This window comes from Tenebrio molitor, chromosome 2, assembly GCF_963966145.1.
Source record: "Tenebrio molitor chromosome 2, icTenMoli1.1, whole genome shotgun sequence".
Taxonomy (NCBI): domain Eukaryota; kingdom Metazoa; phylum Arthropoda; class Insecta; order Coleoptera; family Tenebrionidae; genus Tenebrio; species Tenebrio molitor.
Window position 1 is genome coordinate 23,231,324 of NC_091047.1, and position 23,588 is coordinate 23,254,911.

The window sequence follows — 23,588 nt, forward strand, 5'->3', positions numbered from 1 at the left end:
TTACTTCACCTTCAATGTTTCTTGATGTCTGTTGGGCAGTTATTTCAGTTTCTTTTGATTCTACAATGGTTTCACTTACTTCCTCTGGAAAAATTTCCTCTTTTTGAGTTAATCCACTTTCAATTTGTTCCGCTGTTGTTCCAGGTATTTCAGTTACTTTAGATTCTTCAGCAATCCCGTCAATTTTCTCTGAAGGATATATGACTTCTGTACCTTCACCTGCTTGGCTTTCATTTTCAGCGATTTCTGTTCCTTCCCCTTGATAAAATGTAATTTTTTCATGTGCTGCTAGACCAGTAGGAAATTTTTCTGTTTTGGTTCTTTCACTGAAGGATTCTTCGGTTAATGATTCTTCCCCTTTACTAACTTCAGCACTTACTGCAGAAATTAACTTGTTCACACTCTCCATGGGATTTGTTGCAAAAAAAATATTTTCAGTGGGAGTGTACGATTTTTGAGTTACCCCTAACAATTGATTCACTTTGATATCAACAGTGGCTAATATTTGGTTTACGTTTATGAGTTCGGAGCTCGTTTCTAAATTTATAATTGTTGATGTTTCCACGGGTGTGGGTTCTTCAACAATTTGATTTCCTTGCTCTTCAACTTTTTCTTCAGGTCTTGGAGTTTCTATTTTTTCTTCCATTACCTGTGGTACAAAATGTAGTGTACTCTCTTCGGTACCTATTCCCGGTAATGTCAATTCAGCTTCACTGGTTCTTTCGACAGCATTTGCTATAGTTTCCTTCGGTGTTATTTTCCCTTGATATTCTTCAAATAACTTCGTGGTAGGTGTTATTTCAAATTGTTTCGTCTCTGGCGATTTTTCTTGCATTTTGATACTTGATACTTTACTTTCTAATGTATACATTCCATGCGAAGGTTTCGTACTTTTCATATGTTTACTTTCGTGTTTTGGAAATATACCTGAAGTTATGTGGAGATGACTTTTGCGTGTTTTTAAACGGTGTTGTTCAGCCATTTCTTCTGATTGTATTTCTTCGTTACCATTTATTTCGGTCCCGCAGGTTTGGCATATCGTCGACGTTTCTTGTTTATTTGAAAACATAAATACATCTTCGTTCTCCTCTTTCGGTATATTTTTAGATTCTTTGTTAACTTCCTCTTCATACTTGGCTGTTGCGATATTATGATGAGGTGTTCTAGTGTGACTGGTTTTTGTCGTTTCATGTTGTTTTTCTCCAGGATGTGGTGTTGTTTTTTCATGAACTTTAAGAGGTTTTTCTAGATTATGTTCTTCATGATCCCCTTGTTCTTTGTTTTTAGAAATTGTTGTAACGTGAGGGAGAGTTTCAGTGTGGATTTTGATTAACCTTCCATGTTGATCTTCTGTAGGATGCGTTGTTTCTTCGTGGAATTTAGAAGGTTTTTCTGAATGCTCTCGTTCATAATGTTCATTTCTATATTCTGGTGTTGTAGTAACTGTGTGGAAAGTCTGAGTATGAATTTTTTTTAGCCCTTGATGTTGTTCTTCCGTAGGATATTGTGTCATCTCCTCATGAATTTTAGAAGTTTTTTCTAAATCATATCGTCCACTCTCCCATTCTTCTTTACTTTTAGGATTCGTAGTTGTGTAATGAAAAGTCTCTGCGTAAATTTTTTTGGACGTTTCATGTTGTTTTTCTGTGGCATACTGTGTTGTTTCTTTATGTATTTTAGAAGATTTTTCGACATTGTGTGTTTGACTTTCTTCTTTATTTCCAGAAGTTGTGGCGGTGTGGTTGAAGGTTTCAGTGTGGTTTTTTATTGAATCTTCTTGATGTTTTTCTGTAGGGTGTCGTGTTATCTCTTCATGGATTTTGGAAGATTTTTCTAAATGATATTCTCCACCACTCTCCCACTGTCCTTTATGTTTGGGAGTTGCGTCTGTATGCTGGGACGCTTCATTATGAACTTTTACTGATACTTCATGTTGGTTTTCTGCAGCATATTGTGTTGCTTCATCATGAACTTTTGTATGTTCATGATGTTGATTATTCCATTCTTCTTTGTCTCCAGAAGTTGTAGTAATATGCGAAAACATTTTAGTATAGATTTTTGTTGTTCCTTCATTATATTCTTCTGTAGGATGTTGTGTTGTTTCTTTGTGGATCTTAACAGGTTCTTCTAGATGATGTCGTCCATAATGTTGATTTTCCCATTCTTCTTTTTTACTACTAACGCTGACATGTAGGTGTTCACGCCCTTTTTCTTCCACTTCTTCTTTGTTCTCAGAAGGTGTAGCAATATGCGAAAAAATTTTGGTATGGATTTTTGTCATTCCTTCATTATATTCTTCTGTAGGATGTTGTGTTGTTTCTTTGTGGATCTTAACAGGTTCTTCTAGATTATGTCCATAATGTTGATTTTCCCATTCTTCTTTTTTACTACTAACGCTGACATGTAGGTGTTCACGTCCTTTTTCTTCCAATTCTTCTTTGTTCCCAGAAGGTGGAGCAATATGCGAAAAAGTTTTAGTATGAATTTTTGTTATTCCTTCATTATATTCTTCTGTGGGACGTTGGGTTCTTTCTTTGTGTATTTTAACAGGTTCTTCTAGATGATGCCGTCCATAATGTTGATTTTCCCATTCTTCTTTTTTACTACTAATGCTGACATGTAGGTGTTCACGTCCTTTTTCTTCCAATTCTTCTTTGTTCCCAGAAGGTGGAGCAGTATGCGAAAAAGTTTTAGTATGAATTTTTGTTATTCCTTCATTATATTCTTCTGTAGGACGTTGGGTTCTTTCTTTGTGGATCTTAACAGGTTCTTCTAGATGATGTCCATAATGTTGATTTTCCCATTCTTCTTTCTTACTACTAACACTGACATGTAACTGTTCATGTCCTTTTTCTTCCAATTCTTCTTTATTCTCAGAAGGTGTAGCAGTATGCGAAAAAATTTTAGTATGGATTTCTGTCATTCCTTCATTATATTCTTCTGTGGGATGTAGTGTTGTTTCCTGGTGGATCTTAACAGGTTCTTCTAGATGATGTCCTCCATAATGTTGATTTTCCCATTCTTCTTTTTTACTACTAACGCTGACGTGTAGGTGTTCACGTCCTTTTTCTTCCAAGTCTTCTTTGTTCTCAGAAGGTGTAGCAGTATGCGAAAAAATTTTAGTATGAATTTTTGTTATTCCTTCATTATCTTCCTGTGTAGAATGTTGTGTTATTTCTTTGTGGATCTTAACAGGTTCTTCTAGATGATGTCGTCCATAATGTTGATTTTCCCATTCTTCTTTTTTACTACTAACGCTGACATGTAGGTGTTCACGTCCTTTTTCTTCCAATTCTTCTTTGTTCTCAGAAGGTGTAGCAGTATGCGAAAACAATTTAGTATGGATTTTTGTCATTCCTTCATTATATTCTTCTGTAGGATGTTGTGTTCTTTCTTTGTGGACCTTAACAGGTTCTTCCAGCTGATGTCCATAATGTTGATTCTCCCATTCTTCTTTTTTACTACTAACGCTGACATGTAGGTGTTCATGTCCTTTTTCTTCCAATTCTTCTTTCTTCCCAGAAGGTGTAGCAGTGTGGGAAAAGAATTTGGTATGAATTTTTGTTGTTCCTTCATTATATTCTTCTGTCGGATGTTGTGTTCTTTCTTTGTGGACCTTAACAGGTTCTTCCAGCTGATGTCCATAATGTTGATTCTCCCATTCTTCTTTTTTACCACTAACGCTGACATGTAGGTGTCCACGTCCTTTTTCTTCCAATTCTTCTTTGTTCCCAGAAGGTGGAGCAGTATGCGAAACAAATTTAGTATGAATTTTTGCTATTCCTTCATTATATTCTTCTGTAGGATGTTGGGTTCTTTCTTTGTGTATTTTAACAGGTTCTTCTAGATGATGCCGTCCATAATGTTCATTCTCCCATTCTTCTTTCTTACTACTAACACTGACATGTAGCTGTTGATGTTCTTTTTCTCCCAATTCTTCTTTGTTCCCTGAAGGTGTATCAGTATGCGAAAAAATTTTAGTGTGGAATTTCTTTAATCCTTCATTATATTCTTCTGTAGGATGTTGTATTGTTACTTTGTGGATCTTAACAGGTTCTTCTAGATGATGATGTCGTCCATAATGTTGATTTTTCCATTCTTCTTTATTACTACTAACACTGACATGTAGCTGTTCATGTTCCTTTACAATATGTGGCACATGCTTAATTTCATAAGTGGTCTCACTAAACTCTTCTTCATATTCTTCTATAGTACTCATTTTTTTATTAGTACCTTCAGTGTTATGTTCTTCCTCGTTTTCTACATCTACCATATGATTATATTCGTATTCGTGACCCTTCTCGTGCTTTTCATGTCCCAGTTTGCTTTCAGTTCGTTTGGTGGTACGACCAAATTTTTCTTCTCTTTCTGTACTTTGCTTTTTCAACTCTGTTTGCACTTCTTCTGTGGTCATTTTTTGAATCTTAGTCACGACTTTGGCAACCTCTTGTAAAATATCACCTGCCTGAGCCAAATTTGGTTGAACAGTGGATTCACTGACTCCGTTGCCAATTTGGTATTGGTCATAACTTTCCAGCGAATGTAAAACATTTTCAAGCTGTTCCATTGCACTTGGTTCGGTCGTGATCTTGTCTTCGTGTGGTTCCTCGTTTTTTTCCACTTCCTCCAACAATTTCTGCGCCTCGTCAACGACTTTCATTAGTGTGGTGGTCACAATTTCTTCCGTTGTCGTTGTTGGCAAATTCCTTTGTCCAAATGGCCACTCAAAGTCCTCCCAAATCCCATCGTCTCCTTGCCGCTTCGTCCTCCCTACTTCACTACTTTGACGTTTACTAAAACTGCTTGCTCTACTAACTTGACTACGATCGCTCGGATTCAATAAAGATTTTGAATATGTTCGCCTAAAAAATGTTGATGGTTCGGCTTGCCGAATATCCGCTTCCACCACTTCTTCTTTTTCTTCTTCTTCTTCTTCTTTCTTTTCCGTTTCATCTTCTTCCTCCATTTTTTAAATAAAAACCTCTTAGTCTTTTTACAAGCGTCGGTTTCCGTTGAACTAGGGTCCAGTCTGGCTTTCCACTGCAAAATTTTTCCCAACGCCTGGACTTGTTTTATCATATCTGGTTTCACTGAAACCGCTTTATGTTGTTCCTGTTTGGGCTTATGCTTTTTACATTTCCTTCTAGATCGACGATTGCTGTAACGTAACGTCTCTCTTTTGCTCCTTTTATTTTTCGTTTGATCTTTTTTAGCCCCCGTCAAGATGTTTTGCACTTCAAAAACCAGTTTTAGATCTTTTTGAAGGTTGTGGAGTTTCGTCAACAGAGCACTCTTGCCTTTAGCCAGCAACCCTGCCGACGTAGTCGACTCAGCTTCGTTTTCCGAGCTGCAAGTTGTACTTTTCTCGTACTCTACTGTTGCTACGACGGGTGATGAAGTAGAACAACTCACAGAAATCGTCGGGATTGAAGTGTCACTGTGAGTAGAAAATACAGAAGGTGATGAAGTTGACCCGCTGCTTTTTACTGTACTTCCGGCACCACCAATATTACCAACGCTACCAGTAGTACCAATACTGCCAGCACCACCACCACTACCACCGTTCCCAGCAGCACTGGTAGTTAAATTGGTCGCTAACAAGTCCAGAATGCTACCAATATCGCTTTCGTCTTCGTATATACTGCTTTCATTAGTAATTGCTACATTGTTCATGGATATGTTTACTCCGGACACCACAGATTTATTTAATTCCGTTATTTTGGTTTTATTCGAACCCGATGATGCTAAAGATTTTGAACCTCCGTTTGACTCAAATCCTGGTGCATAAGTTGTGCACTCTGAAACAGCCTGTTCGAATTCTGGAAGGGTATTTGCATGAACGTTGACCGGAACAGACGTCGTTGGTATTGGAGTGAATTCGATATTTGCCTGTGCACCAGGTTGACTTGGTTCTGGTGCACCGCGCAAAGGTGCTATAGTAAAAGTGACATCTGGAGGGCACTCTGTAGTTGTCATTTTCGTTTGTTGAATTGATTCCCCGTGATTGATACACTCGTCATTGTTTTGATTCAAAAATTTCAAATTAGGATCTGATTTTTTTAATAAATCCACATTCCTAAGCAGATCGACCAGGTAAGCGTTAGAAATCTGGAAATCAGTCAAAAATGATAGAAAATCATTTCACTGATGTCGTCCTCGATTTTAGGTTTTTTGTTGCTTAATAGACAAATTTTGACGCGATAAAACAATTTATTGTTAAGAGCACAAGCTCACACATTTTGATTTATGAGAATACTGAATAATAACGGGCGTTCAAAAAATTTGTAGTCAAGCAGGCCGCGGTTTTCTCTTTTACAAACGAAGTTCGTTTTCTTATTTGGTGTGCTTTGATATTTCCTTCATATAAGTTTACTAAGAAGACCAGAAAAAGTGTCATTGGTTAATTCTTAAAATAGCTGTTGCAACAATAAATAACGTTGACGTCCATGACGGTCCATTTTTTGAACGCTCTTTACATAAAGTCCATTCAAAAATTTAAAAAACACCGCCTGTTGCTATTGGTTGGTAAAATTTAAAAAACCCTAGGTAGATATTTTTTCATACTATCGCGCGTTCAAATGAAATCCTGGGCTGGGAAGGCGTTGGAAATCGTCAATTGTTGTGCTTTTTTAAAGCGTAGATTAATTGGAGCATGTTGACAGCTAACCTAAAATTTAGAGCCAAACATTTTTTCTTTTTTTCCTTTCTTTGCAATGTTTTACATCAAAAATAGAATAACGTAACAATTACTATTCTCGAAGCAAATATCTAAGGGTACCCTTTGCTGAAAACAAACATGTTCAATTATATCCTGATTAAACATAAACAAATGTCATTCGTGTCAAACGGCGGGAAATTCAAACTTTACACGGTTCTAAACGGTTTAATTTTTCCAACGCCTACTCAGCCCAGGATTTCATTTGAACGCCCGATATGTTGGTAACTATAAATTATGACATTTATTTGATTCAAAATAAAATTCAATTGCTTTTTATTAGCAGCACATTTCATTTATTTATTGATTCTTATTATTTTTACTTAAACATGCCCAGAATAACAAGACATTTAATAAACACTTAACCTCAACATTACAATTCTCACCAAATTTTGCACTAAACAGCGTTACTGATAGTAATTATCGAGGAAAATGCGACGTTGGTGGTTTTTTGATTTTTGAATGGACTTTACGTTATGTTGAATTATCATTTTGTCTCATTTAGTAATATCTACCGGGTAATTTTAAATGATTGTGACTTTTTTTCATAGGTTGGTAATATTATTGTTGGTTATTCTGCTTTTTAATGTGATAGTTGGCATAAACATAGGCGTCCTCGTCTATTTGACACAATTTATTAATACATAAAATGTCAAAATGGCGTACGTACGCCAATGTGTTGATTAAGGTATCAAGTTTGCCAAAATAATTTATGAAAAATGTTCCCAACTTAAGAAAAAAAGTCACAATCATTTAAAATGACCCGGTATTATTCTATTTTTTTTGTAAGTCTACTAGTCTCAACGATTATTATGATCTGTTTACCTTTCTTTGATAATTATACATAATACTAAAAAAAATATATGGAACTAAAAATGATTCAATCGCTTGTTTTAAATCTAAAAAGAGATTCTTGGTGTGGAGTGGTTATTAGAAAACTATAAATATTATTCGGGAAGAAGTTTCAAACTCGAAGGGTTTATTGAAGGACTAAAATGCAATTATTTGACAATAATATATATTTCTATAGTTTTACAGTTTAAATAAAGTTGTTTTGTCATTTCTTTCAAATAAATGTTTCCATAAAACAATTCTAATATAAGAGCTGACTAATTTTTATTTTTGAATGCAAAATTAGTGGAACGCAAAATTTCGAAAGTGTAAGAACATTTGAATCTATGAAAATTAGAGTAATTTTGACAAAACTAAAAATGTTACAACAAATTTCATAATATAATTTCGAAATTGAAAAAACAACGTTCTTGATTCACGCAAAATACCAATTCATATCCGCATAAAAGTTTTTAGCTTTATTTACCGTATCTTTTGTGTCCACCACTTTTGCAGACAGTCCTTCGTCGACTTTCGTTTCCACCATATTTTCCGATAAATCGCCAACTTTCGAATCCACCTGGTTTTCCGAAAATGTGTTGTCATTCGGTACATTTTGCAACACCGGATCGATTTGACTTTTCACCATACCATTGGATAGACCTTTATTCAACTGCAGAGGCTTGTTCAGGTCGCTGTTGACTACGTTACTTTTGTACAATCCTGAAGCGACATCGTTCTTCACAAAATTCTCTTTTTTATTTGGCGAGGCTATCATCGGATTTATTTCGCTTTTTATCAGGTTGCTTTCCTTATTTGGTACAACTCCTACGGGGTCAATTTCGCTTTTCACAACACTATTGTACTTTGAAGCGACATTAATGGGACTGATTTCGTTCTTCGTCAAATGGTCTTGTTTATTCGCATCAATTTGCAAAGGATTAATCACATTTTTCACGAAATTATTGTCTTTACTTGAGTCCGTTTCCATCGGACTAATTTCACTCTTTATCATGTTATCTGCTTTACTTGATCCAACCTCCATCAGACCAATTTCACTTTTTACCAAATTATTATCTGCTTTACTTGATTCAACCTCAATCGGACTAATTTCGCTCTTTACCAAATTATCTGCTTTACTTGATTCAACCTCAATCGGACTAATTTCGCTCTTCACCAAATTATCTGCTTTACTTGATTCAACCTCAATCGGACTAATTTCGCTCTTTACCAACTTATTTGCTTTACTTGATTCAACCTCAGTCGAACTAATTTCATTCTTTACCAAATTATCTGCTTTCCTACTTGATCCAACCTCCATCGGACTAATTTCATTCTTTACCAAATTATCTGCTTTATTTGATCCAACCTCTATCGGACTAATTTCACTCTTTACCAAATTATCTACTTTACGTGATCCCATCTCCATCGGACTGATTTCACTCTTTACCAAATTATCTACTTTACTTGATCCCATCTCCATCGGACTAATTTCACTCTTTACCAAACCATTTTCTCTACTTGGAAAACCTTCCAAGGGGCTCATTACGCTCTTCACAAAACTATCTATCTTATTTGGTCCTATCTCCATTGGACTAACTTCGCTTTTTACCAACTTATCTTTTTTTTGCGGTAAAAGGTTAAAAGGGCTCATTATATTATTTACATAATTATCCACTTTGCTTGGTCCTAGCTCTATTGGACTAAATTCATTTTTTGCTAAATTATCCTTATTGGAATCAACTTCCATTGAACCGACATCACTGTTTACAAAACTATCGGCTTGAGTCGGAGCACTCTCCATTGGACTTGGTGCATATTCGAATGAACCAACGTCGCTCTTTACCAAATTATCTTCTTTCACTAGTGGCGCTTCTGAATCGCCATTGAACGATCCTCGTTCTACTCCACTTCCAAAACTCATTGCTTCGTCTTGCAATGCAGAAGAAGCAAAATCTTCAACCACTTCCTTCTTAAAGGCCTTCTTGTTATTACCTTTGATATTTTGGTTCGTCGATGAAGCATCATAGTTCGAACTCACCAGAACTCCAGCGTCCACTGGTCTGGCTTTGTTCGATAAACCTAAACCCATCTGAAGCGAAGTATTCAGATTTTGAATCAACAAATCTGCCTCGCGCAAGTATTTATTATCAGACAAGTCAAAATTTGAAGATCTCTTGTGAAGTTTATTGGTGAATCTTTTCCGAATTTGGGGAATCGTGTTGACGAAAAGTATGGGAATGTGCGGTAAACGTCGATAATTCACTTTATTAGTGTCAACAACACGAAACATATTGTCGACCGGTTCAAATCTGAAGCGGTGGGGATGTTTTCTATACTTATAAACGTAAAAAGGTTCGAAATTTTCACTTCTTCTTAGTCTTCCTTTGATGCCCTCACTTTCTTCTGGGACCACAGTAAATTTGACGGCTGGTACTTGCACCAGTCTGTTGTTGTTCGACAGCAAAGCTATGTAGTCGTATTTGTTGGGGGATTCAGACGAACGCCCCTTTTTATGTTTCGGATACAAATTGATCAAAACCGACTTTTTACTGTCGGATACAGCTTTGGTTCTACTGTACGGCTGGTACTTGTAAAAATGCATTTGCAAATCACTGTTCGGTCCTAAAAGAAAATTGTTAACAAATATTTTTCAATTTTAGTGACTGTTGTACTTTTGTTGAAACCACTGTTGACGAATCCTCGTGATTTCTGTTTGTTACTATCTTCTTCATCACAACATAATATCTGTTCTGCTTCGTTCTTTGGGGGTGGGTTTTCGATCTGATCAAAGAGTAGTTTTGATTGTTTTGTAAGGTTTTCGGCTTTGTCTTGTTCTTCGATAAATTCCTCATCCTTGTACTTTTGATTTTGATCCACTTCCTTGTCATCGTCGTCCTTTTCTCCCTCTTCGTCTCGTTCTAAACGTTCTGCTGACTCTTCGTCACTCCCGAGTAACTTATTGACAAACAGAGTCCCCATTTCTCCCAATTCCCTTTTGATATTGTTTATGTCTGTATTTTTTCGTGCTGGGTTGACGCGATCTGATTCGCCACAGTGTGGACATTTTTCGTTGTTATCTTCAATTAGTGAATCTTCTTCGTTCATACTGCCTCTTGTTTTGATAACATTGGCGACAGGTTCTTGATTCGTTTCTGGCTCTACTATATTATCAAAATCAGATACTTCTCTTAAGAAGTTACCACTAAATGGCGGTATCGGTTGGATGTTTATTGTGTGAATGTTGTTCCTTCCACAAATGAACATGAACGCGGTGATGCTTCAAAATGTATTTTAATAAAAATTTTGCAAGTATGAGATTTTACTTACCACATTAATGCATAGCGAAGCATTTGAAAATATCAGACACACAAGAAATATACATTATAGATAATAAAAAGATTACATAAAACACACGTTTAAACAATATTGATAATAAAATGTCAAAAATTCGACAACTCAAAACGTCAGGGATTTAGAGTCGACTTGATTTTTATTTAGAATTTTTCTTGGACGGTTATGGGACGTTGATAATGAGTATTAGGAACATACAATTGAAAAATAAATAAAAACGACTCAGAAATAGTTTATTACAACATAAGAATAGACATGCCAGTGCTAGAAAATTTGAAACCTGGTTAATCTTACCTAATAAAGTTAAATAGGTACTGTATAAGATGGAAATGGAGCTATATTTCCAGCTATTCAGTAATGGTAGGGAAATATTTTTTTAACATTGAGAGTTACTCATTGTTTTGTAAAGGTTAAATCAGAAAAGATTATGAAGAATATGGCCAAAACAACAAACCAAATGAAATTTTCTTCTTGCTGCGAGGAGGTATAAAATTTAAAAAATGACAGATACTCGTAAGTACTCGTATATTTGATTCACTTCAAGCGTTGAATTCTATGAGTCCAGTAAGAACAAATTTTTCATCCTAGAATTTAAAAACGTGCAATCTCTATCAGCGTACGGACTATACAAGTGCCCTTTAACTGTTGGCAGATTACTTGCATAACATCCTGCAACGGGTATTTTTTAAAATTTGGCGTCGAAGTTGGCGTTGAAGAGTCGATTGTGAATGCACTATATGGATAACGGATCACGGATTAGCTGTTTAAATCTTTTCTTTATACCATACTGTTATTAGGATTTATCAGTACTCAATGCTTGATTGATATGATACCCATAACAGACTAGGCCGTTATTCAAAATTATCAGACCGAGGCCGTTATTTTTGCTACCGTTGCTACGGTTACGGCACAGATGACAACTAAATTTAATTTTTGAAGTAAAGAGAAATGTCAGTCTTACAAATAAATCATCGTTAAATGTTAAGTATTATTGATATAAAGAAAACTATAAAACAACATACGGCCGATATGGATATAACAGACTCGGTTGATTATAAAATCTCGGCTCTGCCTCGATTTTACAATATCTCAACCTCGTCTGTTACATAACCCATATCGGCCTAATACCGTTATATACTACCGAGCGATCATTTAAAAAATAAATCGAGTTTGCTTTGGAGCCTATGCTATAGCATGGGTTGCCATAGGTAACACGCCGACTCGATTTATTTTTTAATTGATCGCACCGTATTCTATGCAACAGGATCATTCGTGGCTGGAGAGTATTGTGGTGCACAGTCACACAAATCTACAGCCAGTGAAACCGTTTTGTGCTTTTTATTTTTTTCAATTTTCAACAATACCTATGCTTATTTTGTACCACTAGGCTCACAAGCAATTACTCTTTCTCTTCAGAGAAATTGCCAGATCGCCTAGTTGAATTACTCACAATTGTACTCGCCATGCTAAAACGATCTTTCATTTTGATAAATCCTACATGTTTAATACATTTACTTATCCAAGAAATGGTTTTTAACTAAAATTACCATGAACCAAAATTACAAATTTGAAATTGTCAAATCACAAAACGCCAAGTTGTCAGATTTGTCAGAAAAGCATCAGAAAAGTTAATACCAACGTGACAAACTTTCGATTAATTTTTAGTTAGTTAATCATAATTGAATTTTGGTTTGAAAAACACTATTCATGATTAATTTGAAATTAATCAAGAAGTAATGATTAGTTAATCAAAATGTTGTTACACAGTCTAGGACTGGTTTACAAATCTACGAGGGGCGTGATGACCAACTCAATAGACCGGGACCAATGGCTTAACGTGACTTCCGAATCACGAGATAGAATATAGCCTTTTTTTTCCGCCCTGGGTCGGAATCGAACCCGCGACCCTCGCGTCCCTGAGCCGAAACGGACCCCCTTAGGCTATATTCTGCCTAAAATGTTAATCGATTGAAAAACCGGCCCTTAATGTTACATGATAATTGGTGCGATTCTGTTTTAAAATTTACCAATATTGCTATATAACAAGGTTGTAGTTGCTATGATATGAAGCTGTTGATTGGTTGGATCTATGCAAAATCAATGTTGTTCAATAACAATATTGCTAAATTTTGAAACAGAATCGCACTAATTGTTAGCGTTAACGTTAGTTCTAGAAATGTTCTGGATTCTTAACGTTACATTCTAACATTAGCCAACGGAAATAATTTATAAAAAGTACTGAAATACATGTAATTAGATCTAACATTAGAGAGATATTGCAGTGCCATATAACGGTTAGTAGTATTTAGAAAGACGTTATTTTGACATCTAAGGGCCGGTTTTTCAATCGATGATTAATTTTTGATTAAGGTTTAATTTGTAATTAACACAATGTTACCGTTTTTCAACCTATGATTAACAAAAAAGTTCATGTTAATTCTTGATTAACTTAATCATACGATGATCTGTGAATTAATCGGAATTTAATGATTAACGTCAAAAGTGACATTGCCGATTTATTGAAAATTTATTATTAAAATAGTAAAACCATGAGCAAAGAATAATGATTGATGATATTTATGACGTTAATGCTTATAGTAGTGATGAAGAGCCACGAAAGCCAAAAACTATACGCTTTAGGCCCAATCACTTCGAAGAATGGGACCAAAAAGATTTTTTTAGTCGCTTTCGTTTGTCTTCGCGAACAGTAGAAAGATTGTTAGAAGAAATAGAAGAAGCTATTTGCTATCAAACTAACCGATGAGTGTTGTGGAGTAGTCTGCATCAAATTCAGGGGTTAAAATACCAGCAAAATTTTTATTTCAGAAATGACTGTCTATCGCCTCAAAATCAGTTGCTTTTTAGTCTGCGATTTTATGCAATAGGAGCGTGGCTGGAGACTTGTGGTGTACACAAGTAGAGCTCTAGCGGCGTTGCGTCCAAATTATATTAAAATCCCCCCAAACCGAAATGAAATTAACGAATGTAAACAAAAAATTTTTATAGTACTTCTAGAAGTAAGTGAGAACAGAGTCAATTGCTTTATGGATGTAATTATCCTTGGTAAAATGGTTAGAGATTGATACCCAACTGTTAGGGCACAATAAAAGCAATTCTCACTTATTTCTCTTTAACATAGCAAGATTTCCTAATTGTATTATAGGGGCATAGACTGTAGAAATACAATCAGTAGGTGGAGAAAATGCGGAAATTAGGATGAACCAAAATTACAAATTTGGGTGATTGTTTACTTTACCTATTTGTGGAATTTTCGCGTTTTTTCTGGCTAGACAGTCGCAGGGCGTTCTCCTACATCGTTTCCCACATCTCAAACCTTGTGCAAATGAATTTTCTTTGCCCTTTAGACATTGCTCAATGATCATTGATGCGACCTTGAAACACAACAAGAGAGAAAAACCAGGGCATTTGCACAAGGTTTGAGTGGTGGTAAACGATGTAGGAGGACGCCCTAAGAGTGTCCACAAGTAGCTAAAGTAAACAATTACCTAAATTTAAAATTGTTACAAATCACAAACCACCAAGTTGTCAAATTTGACAGAAAAGTTAATACCAACGTAACAAACTTTCAGTTAATTTTTAATTAGCTAATCATAATTGAATTTTGGTTTGAAAAACGCTATCCATGATTAATTTGAAATTAATCAAGAAGTAATGATTAGCTAATCAAAATGTTAATCATCGATTGAAAAACCGGCCCTAAGTGTCAATTTTTAGCACGTAGACGGTAATAACGATTGCGCTTTACGTAAATTGCGAACGTATACCGCAAAAGGTTAACGTTATTTTTGACATTTCTCATATGTCAACAGTTTGACAATTCAAAACAGTTTGAGTGTGATTTGACCGAAATAAGTTAGAAATAAAGTGATGAACTGATTCTTCAATATCATCGTCATTTGCACCACCTAAAATTGCAGCTTCTACCATTTCGTTCATTTTTGACACTACTTGTCAGGTTTGCATTGTCTTTTAATAACGTTAACGCCTAGATAAATTGCAATAACTTTAAATCACTAATATGAATATGAATATGAATATGAATATGGGCCTTAGGCCCATATTCACCAACGCCATTTAAAGTTAACTGTAGGTTAAAATGCTTCGTTACTTAGATACCTATTGTTGTAACAATGCTTTCGTATAATTTAACCTACAGTTAACTTTAACTGGCGTTGGTGAATACGGCCGTAAGGACCGGTTGCACCAACGTAAGTTAAATTTAACTACAGTTTAAAATATATGAAAACATTGTTATAACAATAGGTAACCAAAGTAACGAAGCATTTTAACCTACAGTTAACTTTAACTGGTGATGGTGCAACCGGCCCTATGCCGTTAAAGCGTAGCGTTATTTCAGAGCGCAATCATTTATTAACCTATTACTTAAATCAAGGTTGAATGCAATATCTCTCTGTTAACATTAACGTTTTAACATCGACGTAACGTTAACGCCATTGTGAAAGAACTGTTAGCGGCCTTTTTTCCTTGCCGGGAACTCGAGTTATGGATAATCAGGCCTATTCTGTAAGACGCTTGGTTAAAAGTTAAACGTTAAAACAACGGTTAAAATATTTTAACCCATTGCGCTATTCTCTAAGCCAAAATTTTGATCAAAAGTTGTTAAAATTTAACTCAAATTGCTAATTTTTAGCGGGTGGTCATACCCAGCCGTTAAAAATTAACTTACGTCAAAACGGTCCCAAATTATAATGGCATTCGCAATGAATATTCTTTTGGTGCATGAACTGGAATGAAGGCGACAAATGTACTCGTAAGTAAATTTTTCGACAAATCAAATCTGTCAATTCCATAAATTTTTCTCAATTCTTAAGAGTAATTTTGCCACCGGCGGTAAAAGATGAATCACCCTGTACAGCTTTCTCATTGTAGCTTGAGCTGTAAGAACCGGATGCGCAGTGGTCTTACAGCCCCTTCACTAATTTTGTCGATTTCTTTTCCGCTTCCAGCACCTCTTTATCTGACCTTTTTATTCAACTTTGCGCATCTCTCACAGCTCAAGCTACAATAGGCAAGCTGTAACATATTTGAGTTGATACCTAAAGTGCATCTATCGATATTTAAAACGACCTTTTGATTCCTTAAGTGGTTTATTGCCGCTTAACGAGGGTTGTCGAAAAATTGGTACCAATTCCCAATTACTTTCATTTATACAGTGAGGGGCAAAAGTAATGCAACAATTCGATAAATCATAAACTGTTGAGTTTTGAAAAAAGAACAAAAACCGGTCGATTTTTAATTTCAATTTCACGTTTTTGAGTAGTCTGTGCCCATACCAATGTAGTCTACAACTATTAGTTGAGGTTAGGTATAATTTTGCAAATAATTATGACTGTTGTTCCTCCAGCTGACAGTGATTTGCGACGTTGCCATATGTATTTGTACGCTTCCGTGCCTGACTTCATTCTTCAAAATAACCTAGCCGCTAAAATAATGCTTTTTAACCTACCCGTTAATAGTTTGTCTTACAGAATAGAATTTTGGTTATTTGTAGATAACCGATTGTTAAAAATTAATTTATTAGCGGATGGTTAAAATTAACAGACGAGTTACAGAATAGGCCCGTATGTCAGTTGATAATTACCTGACGATCTTTTTCCGTTAAAAAATTATAAGCATATTTGTAAATATCAAAAATTTGCAATCGTCATGATTTAAACAAGATTAATTTTTTTCTTTACAAAAATTGTTCAGAAAAATGAGCTCTTTTTAAATATGCCAAAATATAGGTATAATCTGTTTCAAAATCATAAATCCACCACCTGTTGAATTATGTTGGCAGAAACAAATAAATCCCTAGAATAAGTTTCATTTTTTTTGGGTTGGCCCTACCTCCCGCCATAATTTGACATTGAATTGTTGAGTTTATTTACGTAACACAATAGCTATTTATGTAATAAGTACATAATATAGGTCTTTGTGGACGAGCCCTATAGCTTATGGCAGAGCGAGCTTGCGAGCGAGGCTAATAAATAGGGCAAGTTCACAAAGCCTAATTATGTACGAATTACATACAAAGCTTTATGTTCGATTGTGAAGTTAAGTTTCTTTTAGATACAAAATTAATAGATTCTAAAAATTACGATAATTTCGAAGTGTTCTGTTTTTGTTTCTGTGGTTACGAAATTATTTATTACTATTTATTTGAAAACGAACAGTGTTTGTGTTTGAAATACGAACTGAAATCGTCTTTATTTCTAGTTGTAATAATGAGCAAAGTAAGTGAAATTGCGGGAAAAGCTAAAGAATCTTGACTGCAAAGTTTTCTATTAATTCTATTCATTCCTGATTTAAATAAAATTAGGAAAATTTTGACGTTTATTTTGAAGTAATACCCAAAATTGACAAGCGGACGTTTTACTATCTTTATGGACTAGTCCATAAACAGATAGTTTGTGGACACTAAACGATATCATAAATCATGAATTATAATACAATCGAACATAAAATAATTATTATGTACAAAAAGGTGGTAGCTACCATATCATACGTTTTGAGTGAAATAATAAAATGAGAATAAAAAAACACTATGAACTACGCCCGAAACGACTGTCAACAATGTTCTTTCATAACCCCATTTTTTTCTGACACTTGCAGACACCACAGAACAACTCTCTACAGACACTAAAAACAAAAGTTGGCGACGTTGTCGGTTGTATTTTCGAGGTAGAATGCAGTGTTGGTGGATTTTTGATTTTGAAACAGATTATGTTTCTTGGAAAAAAATTCGATGACGTCATTACTTCAGTTTCCAAATATGGAAAAATATGCAAATTTGTTTTAAAATGGAACTTACTCTTTTCAAATTTTTTCTATCGTCTTTCTTTTTCTTTTAATAGAGCTGAGACATCGAGTTTCGCTCAGCCCGTATGATGGGCTGCCCAGTTTTTGTTTATACATATTTTTATAAGTTACAAATTGGTTATACATAGATTTAACAGAATAAACATAACGTGCGATCAATTAAAAAAAAAATCGAGTTACTTGGATTGTGCTATTCTGATGCTTTGATTGGTTCAAACCACCATTTTCGCCTACTCCGATTTTTTTTTAATTGATCGCACGGTATTTTTGAGCAAGAAATCGGTTATTTCCTGAAAATTAGTTTTTTATTTAAGCAATAAAGCCACTTTCAAAATAGAAGGAGCTAGCCACATGTAATTACCCAGTATGAACTAATTGCAGTACATACCAAGCCTTCCTTCAAAAAAAAAAATATGTAAGAAATAGTTATTTCCCGAGTTATTTTACCATACAACTGAGAGCTGACAATTACATTTTTGCTGCACATTAAATTTTCACCAATGGTTCAGATCTGTGACTATAATATGTACTTACATAAAAAAGTAAACTAAAGATTTTGGATTTAAATAAATATAATCTATCTACACTTTTTGTATAACTCTAAAGTTTATCCGTTGCTCTGATTTTGAAATGCGAGGATTGCTTTCCATGTCTAGACACGTAGGAAGATTTGTAACCGTTATTTCGTCTTCGTCTTCCCAGCAAATGCTGACCTTCTCCCGGTACTACGGTAAACTTAACGGCAGGAATTTGCACCAACTTTTCGTTATTTGAAACGAGAGCAATGTGGTTGTATGCTTCTGGGCGTTTATACAACTGAACTTTTCGAGGTTTTGGACGTAAATTGATCAGGACCTGCTTTTCATTTTCGGGCGAAATTTTGATACCGCCAGTGTCCGGCAAGTACTTGTAGAAATGTATTTCTAAGATGTCATTTTTTGATCCTGAAATAACTCCATTAAACGAACTTTTTACTCCGTCTTCTACATACCTTTACCAAGCCCTTGCCCATTTTGGTTATCGTTAACGAACGATTGAATTTTCTCACTATCTTCAACCAGTGCGTGCGCTTTTGCCGGTTCACTTTCTTCCACGAACGCTTGCGATGTTTTAATACCCCCTTCATTTTCAATCTCTCGACAAGCCTCGTCTTCTTCTTCCTCTTTGGGAACATTGTCGATTTCGTCCAGAATTTTCTTCGAATTCTTCGTCACGTTTTCAGCTTTTTCTTGTTCCTCGATGAAGTCTGGATCCTTAATTTTCCCTTCAACGCCATTTTCGTCGTCTTTGTCTTCTGAATCTTCAGACTCTCGCTGTAAGCGCCCAAAAATTTTGTCGACAAATGAGGTCCCCATCTGGCCCAACCCTCTTTTAGAATTTTCTTCTTGACTTTCTCGCCCACTACTCCCACAATTTACACACTTCTCGTTTGTGGCTTCGTTTAATGAACTGTCATCAAAACTGTCTTTTCTTTTGATCGCGTTAGATTCATACTTCTGATCCGACCCTGACTCGACTATATTAGCAAAATCGGCGATCTCTTTCAAAAAGTTATTAAGCGGCGATGTTGCCTGTGGGTTTATTGCACCAACTCCCTCATTGCTCGACGCAGAAAGACACACGAACGCGGTAATACTTTGAAATTTATTTTAACACAAAGTAGTTGTAAAATGGAGAAGTACTTACCAGACTAATACATGGTGAAGCATTTGAAAATGTCACGTACTGAAGAAATATACATTATAAGCTACAAAGAGATGACATAAGACGCTAAATGTCAAAAATTGGAAACGTCAAGAGATGTGACGGTCGACTTGATTTGGAATAAAATGTGAAAAAAATGCAAAAGTTTCTACATACGAATTTCTATTTAATAAAAAATCTAAGTTCAAATATACAAATACAATGATTTCGACGTACATGATTAATTCACTTTAAAAACTTGCTATTCTGTACACACCACTACTCAAAAATTGTTTAATTTATATAAATTACCCTTGATAGTACCAGCTGGGGCACTATACATTTGATATTCTAAAAATACATATCTTGAGAACAGCTAAAACTAAAAAAAAATGTACTAACTGATCACACAATTAAAATATCTCATAATTCATCGACATCTTTACATACTCTGTGACAGAATTATACATATATATATTTATAGGTACAGAATGAGCACAATGAACAATAGGAAGTTTTCAGGCTGAGACAATAGTCCTACGTTAAAAAAATAATAAAACAATTTAACACACGATATTCTTCAAAAAGTGATAACACGTGAACATTATAAGTGCAGTCCGTAGAGATATAAAAACTCACAATCAATGAGTTTGTTTACTTATACAGTACCAGTCATCACGATCCACATCATACATAGGGTGACATAAAATTAAGTTATGAAACACATTAATAGCTACAAAAGTGTAAACGTCGGTTTGAATTTTTGTCCCATTTCATTCAGTATAAATGCAATGAAATCCGATGGACACGGCACGGAAGAAGTTTTTTTTGATATATTTTTTCATTTTATTATGATTCTACTGTAAATGTACACCTAGTTATGCCTTGCAGTTGGGGAAACCCTTTAAAATGTGTGTCTAAGGGCACTGATAAAATTGAAATTTGACAATTAGAAACGATTATCAAATTGATCAGCAGATAAGGTGAAGAGAAAAAAATACCAATGCTGAGTAAAAATCAGAAACACCAAATATAAAGCATAAAAAAGAAATATGTATGTTTATTTTTGTTGTTTCGTAGTAAAGAAGAAAAAAAGAGTTGTGATCAGCACATTTTTCCCTTTTAATCTAGCATTTTAAATAAAGCATTTTTTGACACAAAAAGAATCATAATTAAAAGATTACACTGGAAGGGTATCAACCAAAAGTATGTACACTTATTTAAATGGTTAAACAGTTTCAATATATCATCATAAAACTTTTTCTGTTCTGTTTATCGGTATCATATTCTGTTTTTGACTTTCTGCAGTTAATACAAGTTGATCAAAGACAAAAATTAAAGTTTGCACTTTTGTGGTAGGTGTGTTTAAACTAACATTATTATTTTAACTCCCCCTATATAATTAACAATAATAGGTGCGTAAGTATAAGTCAAACAATTTTTTTCTCCGTCTTATCCTTTGCTACGTATCCAAGACTTTACGTCATCACTTACTAATGATTTGATCAGGCCATTTATTATTATAAAACAATTCAATACATACATCGTCAGACAACTCTGGACTAGTAATTTTTACGTTAAAACTATTATTTTTAAAATAAAAATATTTAACACCTTCAATTCTCAATAAATTATTACAGTTTAAATCTAATAAAATAGATTTTTTGGCCACACAAAAGTGTTGTACAGTTGCGTACTAAATATATGTTTTGTTTTCAATGAAAAATATGGAAGCTTAAGTTGACTTAGTTAAATTACTAGCCAGAGTACTTGTTAAAACTTGCTGAAAGTCAGCGGAACTACCAAAACAATAACTAAAATAAAATCGAAATAGACATTAAATATTCGGCTTAAAATATAAAACTTGTACTGTATAAATATAAAGTATGTTTATGTACACCTAAGTACATTATTATCCTTCGTATCACTAAATTATCATAAAAAACGCCACCTGTATAATAAATAAATAACCATTTTGTCCAAAAAATTCCTAACTGCAAAATATCTACGATCTCGGTAATCACTTAATTGGAGTATTTAATCTCAAGAGATGTCTTAAACGTCATTAACTCTACCAACGAAAGAGTAAATTTTAAATCGACTAAAATGTGATAAGATACATACTGCTTTTACTATTAAATTACCGCTATCAAAAATCCAAGATCCGATAAATATCTTTTAGTTGTAGTCATTTTCAAACCTGTCATCATGTTCCCACCCTTTGTTGTTCTTGTGACTTGACGGAGACTTTTTGTTGTGATGTGGCCGCCCCGAGCCGCTGTTTTGCTTGTTACTCCACGTGCCATTCTCTTCGTTCCCTTTCTTGATAAATCTCGCACCTGCACCGAGGATCGGTCTTCCCGTTTTCTCTTTGCTTTTCGCGGGTACGTCTTTGACAAAGCCGCTGTTTTGTTGTACGTTGTTGTACTCGGGGACGTTCGTGAACTGAGAGCCTTGAATGTCGTTCTGCGTGGTTTCAGAAGGAGAGGTCGATATCTGAAGGACGTTAACGTTGCTCTGGTAGCTGTCAAGGATCTTGCTAGAGTGCACCGTTTGGATGCTTAAGGCGTCGTGCGGTTTCTGTGAAAATAAAGAATGTTGCTGTAACAACAAAAGTAGCACCCCGGGCTACAATATTGTCTATTAGTTCAAATAAAAACAATAATTTACAGCATCAATAATGTAATCATGTAATCTTCTTTTTAAAATCATTTAAAATTTGTTAAATTCCTAACATTAACCTGATTGGCTTGGACATGACGTCATTGTCAACATCACAGTTACCTAATTTGTCTACTGAGAAACGTCAAATTAAATCGCGTGACCAAATAAACATATAGAAAACTTGACCATATCTATTTTTGATAAGTAAAGGTGGTGATAAAGAACTGTCTCAACGTTTTTTTCCATAACCTTGACTAAAACAAAATATATAAATGCGCTTTGCACTCACCGGGAAACTACTCATCGCTATGCTACCAAGCTGATCTTCATAGTACTTATAAATCTCTGTGGGCAGTACCCCAAATCTCACACTGAACAGATCTAAGGCCAACAGGAGCCACAATTTTGCATCCTTTACAAGTTGGGGCTCTATCACCAACAACATTCGAATTTTAATTCCCAATTTTGAGAGTTCATCTGGGGCAGTACTCCTCAAAGCAACTCCATTCAAAAACAACTAAAAGACAACAAATGTCACATTTGATCATTGCCAAATGTTGTGACTCACCTGATTAGTAAATAAAACGAGATCTGGTAGGGATTTACTGTTGAGCAATAATTCTAAACATGACAAAAATGGGACTGCTAAAAAGTTGAACGGTTCCCCATTTGCTAATTTAGCTTTACTATAAAATTCTCCTATCATATGAACACAGTTGCGAAACATCAGTGGGCTAGTAGTTTGTAATTGGTTGCTGTCTGCAACAGACAAATTTGCATGTATTTCATGGAAGAAATGGTGCACCTACTTTCAAAGTCGCGCTGCAAATTCGTCAAAAACTGATGGCGAAGGCTGCAGTTGTGTATTTCCTGTGTGGTGAAGGAGCGGGCAGCTACAAGCGCCACAAGCTTGGACGCCAGATCGGCATCGTGCAAGCATCCGTTGTAGAGGTGCTCAAAGCTGACCCTACAATATGTTGTTTAGATCACGTTCGCTGCACTCTGTTGAGACACTGACTTAACCTCCTCCTCGTTACCGCACTCCTGCAACCAGTACTCTTGCACATACTTCATCTTCTTGTTGAACATGATCCCGTCGTCGTTCAGGTTGATTTCCTTCATGCGATCAATTAGTTCCTTGTAAGGACTATTGATTTGCGGCACTGGAGAAGTGTTGTTTACCGTCGGTTTGTGCAAGCCCGTCGGTCTAGGGGGCTCCGCACTTTTTGGCAAATTCAGCCATCCCCTGCCTCGACCTGCCCCCGACATCTCCTGCAACAAACCCGTGACGGAACAACACAAACGTTCCGCTTTTAAAAATAAACCTCCGTATTGTTTCTAACCCCACAGATTTGTTGCGATGCAGCAACCTGCAATGCAACCGGTTGCAAAGCGCAGTTGCAGATGCCACCGGACTAATTGCCAACGTGAGGCATTTAGGGGCGATGCTAAATAATTTTATAATTGTCGTAGGACGGCGCCGCTGCAAAAAGCCATC

At 35.3% G+C, this 23,588-nt stretch overlaps 4 protein-coding genes across 5 annotated transcripts; all 4 read right to left on the reverse strand.

The window, feature by feature from the left end:
* Positions 1-4,660, reverse strand: LOC138122731 (golgin subfamily A member 4-like). The gene is made up of 2 exons (XM_069037017.1): positions 80-4,660; positions 1-9 (listed from the first exon to the last, which is right to left on the reverse strand). Exons 1-2 carry the CDS (start codon positions 4,658-4,660, stop codon positions 1-3), a joined length of 4,590 nt encoding a protein of 1,529 aa, XP_068893118.1.
* Positions 2,748-11,081, reverse strand: LOC138123384 (uncharacterized). The gene is made up of 4 exons (XM_069038079.1): positions 10,877-11,081; positions 10,222-10,826; positions 8,034-10,171; positions 2,748-6,108 (listed from the first exon to the last, which is right to left on the reverse strand). The coding sequence occupies exons 1-4, from the start codon at positions 10,897-10,899 to the stop codon at positions 4,837-4,839; spliced, it is 4,038 nt and encodes a 1,345-aa protein (XP_068894180.1). The 5' UTR covers positions 10,900-11,081; the 3' UTR covers positions 2,748-4,836.
* A 7,216-nt stretch (positions 11,082-18,297) lies between these two features.
* On the reverse strand, positions 18,298-19,571 carry LOC138124107 (uncharacterized). 2 transcript variants are annotated; one of them, XM_069039056.1, is made up of 3 exons: positions 19,430-19,571; positions 18,741-19,378; positions 18,298-18,687 (listed from the first exon to the last, which is right to left on the reverse strand). In XM_069039056.1, the coding sequence occupies exons 1-3, from the start codon at positions 19,450-19,452 to the stop codon at positions 18,344-18,346; spliced, it is 1,005 nt and encodes a 334-aa protein (XP_068895157.1). In that variant the 5' UTR covers positions 19,453-19,571; the 3' UTR covers positions 18,298-18,343. The 2 variants fall into 2 exon arrangements, with proteins under 2 accessions (XP_068895157.1, XP_068895156.1); XM_069039055.1 differs by having other exon boundaries at positions 18,735-19,378.
* Positions 19,572-19,592: 21 nt separating this feature from the next.
* LOC138124105 (CBP80/20-dependent translation initiation factor) lies at positions 19,593-23,566 on the reverse strand. The gene is made up of 5 exons (XM_069039052.1): positions 23,109-23,566; positions 22,900-23,057; positions 22,659-22,849; positions 22,380-22,607; positions 19,593-22,006 (listed from the first exon to the last, which is right to left on the reverse strand). The coding sequence occupies exons 1-5, from the start codon at positions 23,357-23,359 to the stop codon at positions 21,605-21,607; spliced, it is 1,230 nt and encodes a 409-aa protein (XP_068895153.1). The 5' UTR covers positions 23,360-23,566; the 3' UTR covers positions 19,593-21,604.
* Between the last annotated feature and the right edge of the window lie 22 nt (positions 23,567-23,588).

What these genes read in the sequence shown, in the direction of transcription:
- LOC138124105 (XM_069039052.1), bottom strand. Translation starts at nt 23,359, where the DNA reads ATGTCGGGGGCAGGTCGAGGCAGGGGATGGCTGAATTTGCCAAAAAGT. An exon ending in GGTAACGAGGAGGAGGTTAA is followed by an intron (nt 23,058 to 23,108) that starts GTCAGTGTCTCA and finishes AACATATTGTAG; the next exon opens with GGTCAGCTTTGAGCACCTCT. An exon ending in TTTGCAGCGCGACTTTGAAA is followed by an intron (nt 22,850 to 22,899) that starts GTAGGTGCACCA and finishes TGTCTGTTGCAG; the next exon opens with ACAGCAACCAATTACAAACT.
- LOC138123384 (XM_069038079.1), bottom strand. Translation starts at nt 10,899, where the DNA reads ATGCTTCGCTATGCATTAATGTG. An exon ending in CAACAGTGGTTTCAACAAAA is followed by an intron (nt 10,172 to 10,221) that starts GTACAACAGTCA and finishes ATTTTCTTTTAG; the next exon opens with GACCGAACAGTGATTTGCAA. An exon ending in TGGTGGACACAAAAGATACG is followed by an intron (nt 6,109 to 8,033) that starts GTAAATAAAGCT and finishes ACTGATTTCCAG; the next exon opens with ATTTCTAACGCTTACCTGGT.
- LOC138124107 (XM_069039055.1), bottom strand. Translation starts at nt 19,452, where the DNA reads ATGCTTCACCATGTATTAGTCTG. An exon ending in CTTCACCATGTATTAGTCTG is followed by an intron (nt 19,379 to 19,429) that starts GTAAGTACTTCT and finishes TAAATTTCAAAG; the next exon opens with TATTACCGCGTTCGTGTGTC. An exon ending in TGGGCAAGGGCTTGGTAAAG is followed by an intron (nt 18,688 to 18,734) that starts GTATGTAGAAGA and finishes GAGTTATTTCAG; the next exon opens with GATCAAAAAATGACATCTTA.
- LOC138122731 (XM_069037017.1), bottom strand. Translation starts at nt 4,660, where the DNA reads ATGAAAGTCGTTGACGAGGCGCAGAAATTGTTGGAGGAAGTGGAAAAA.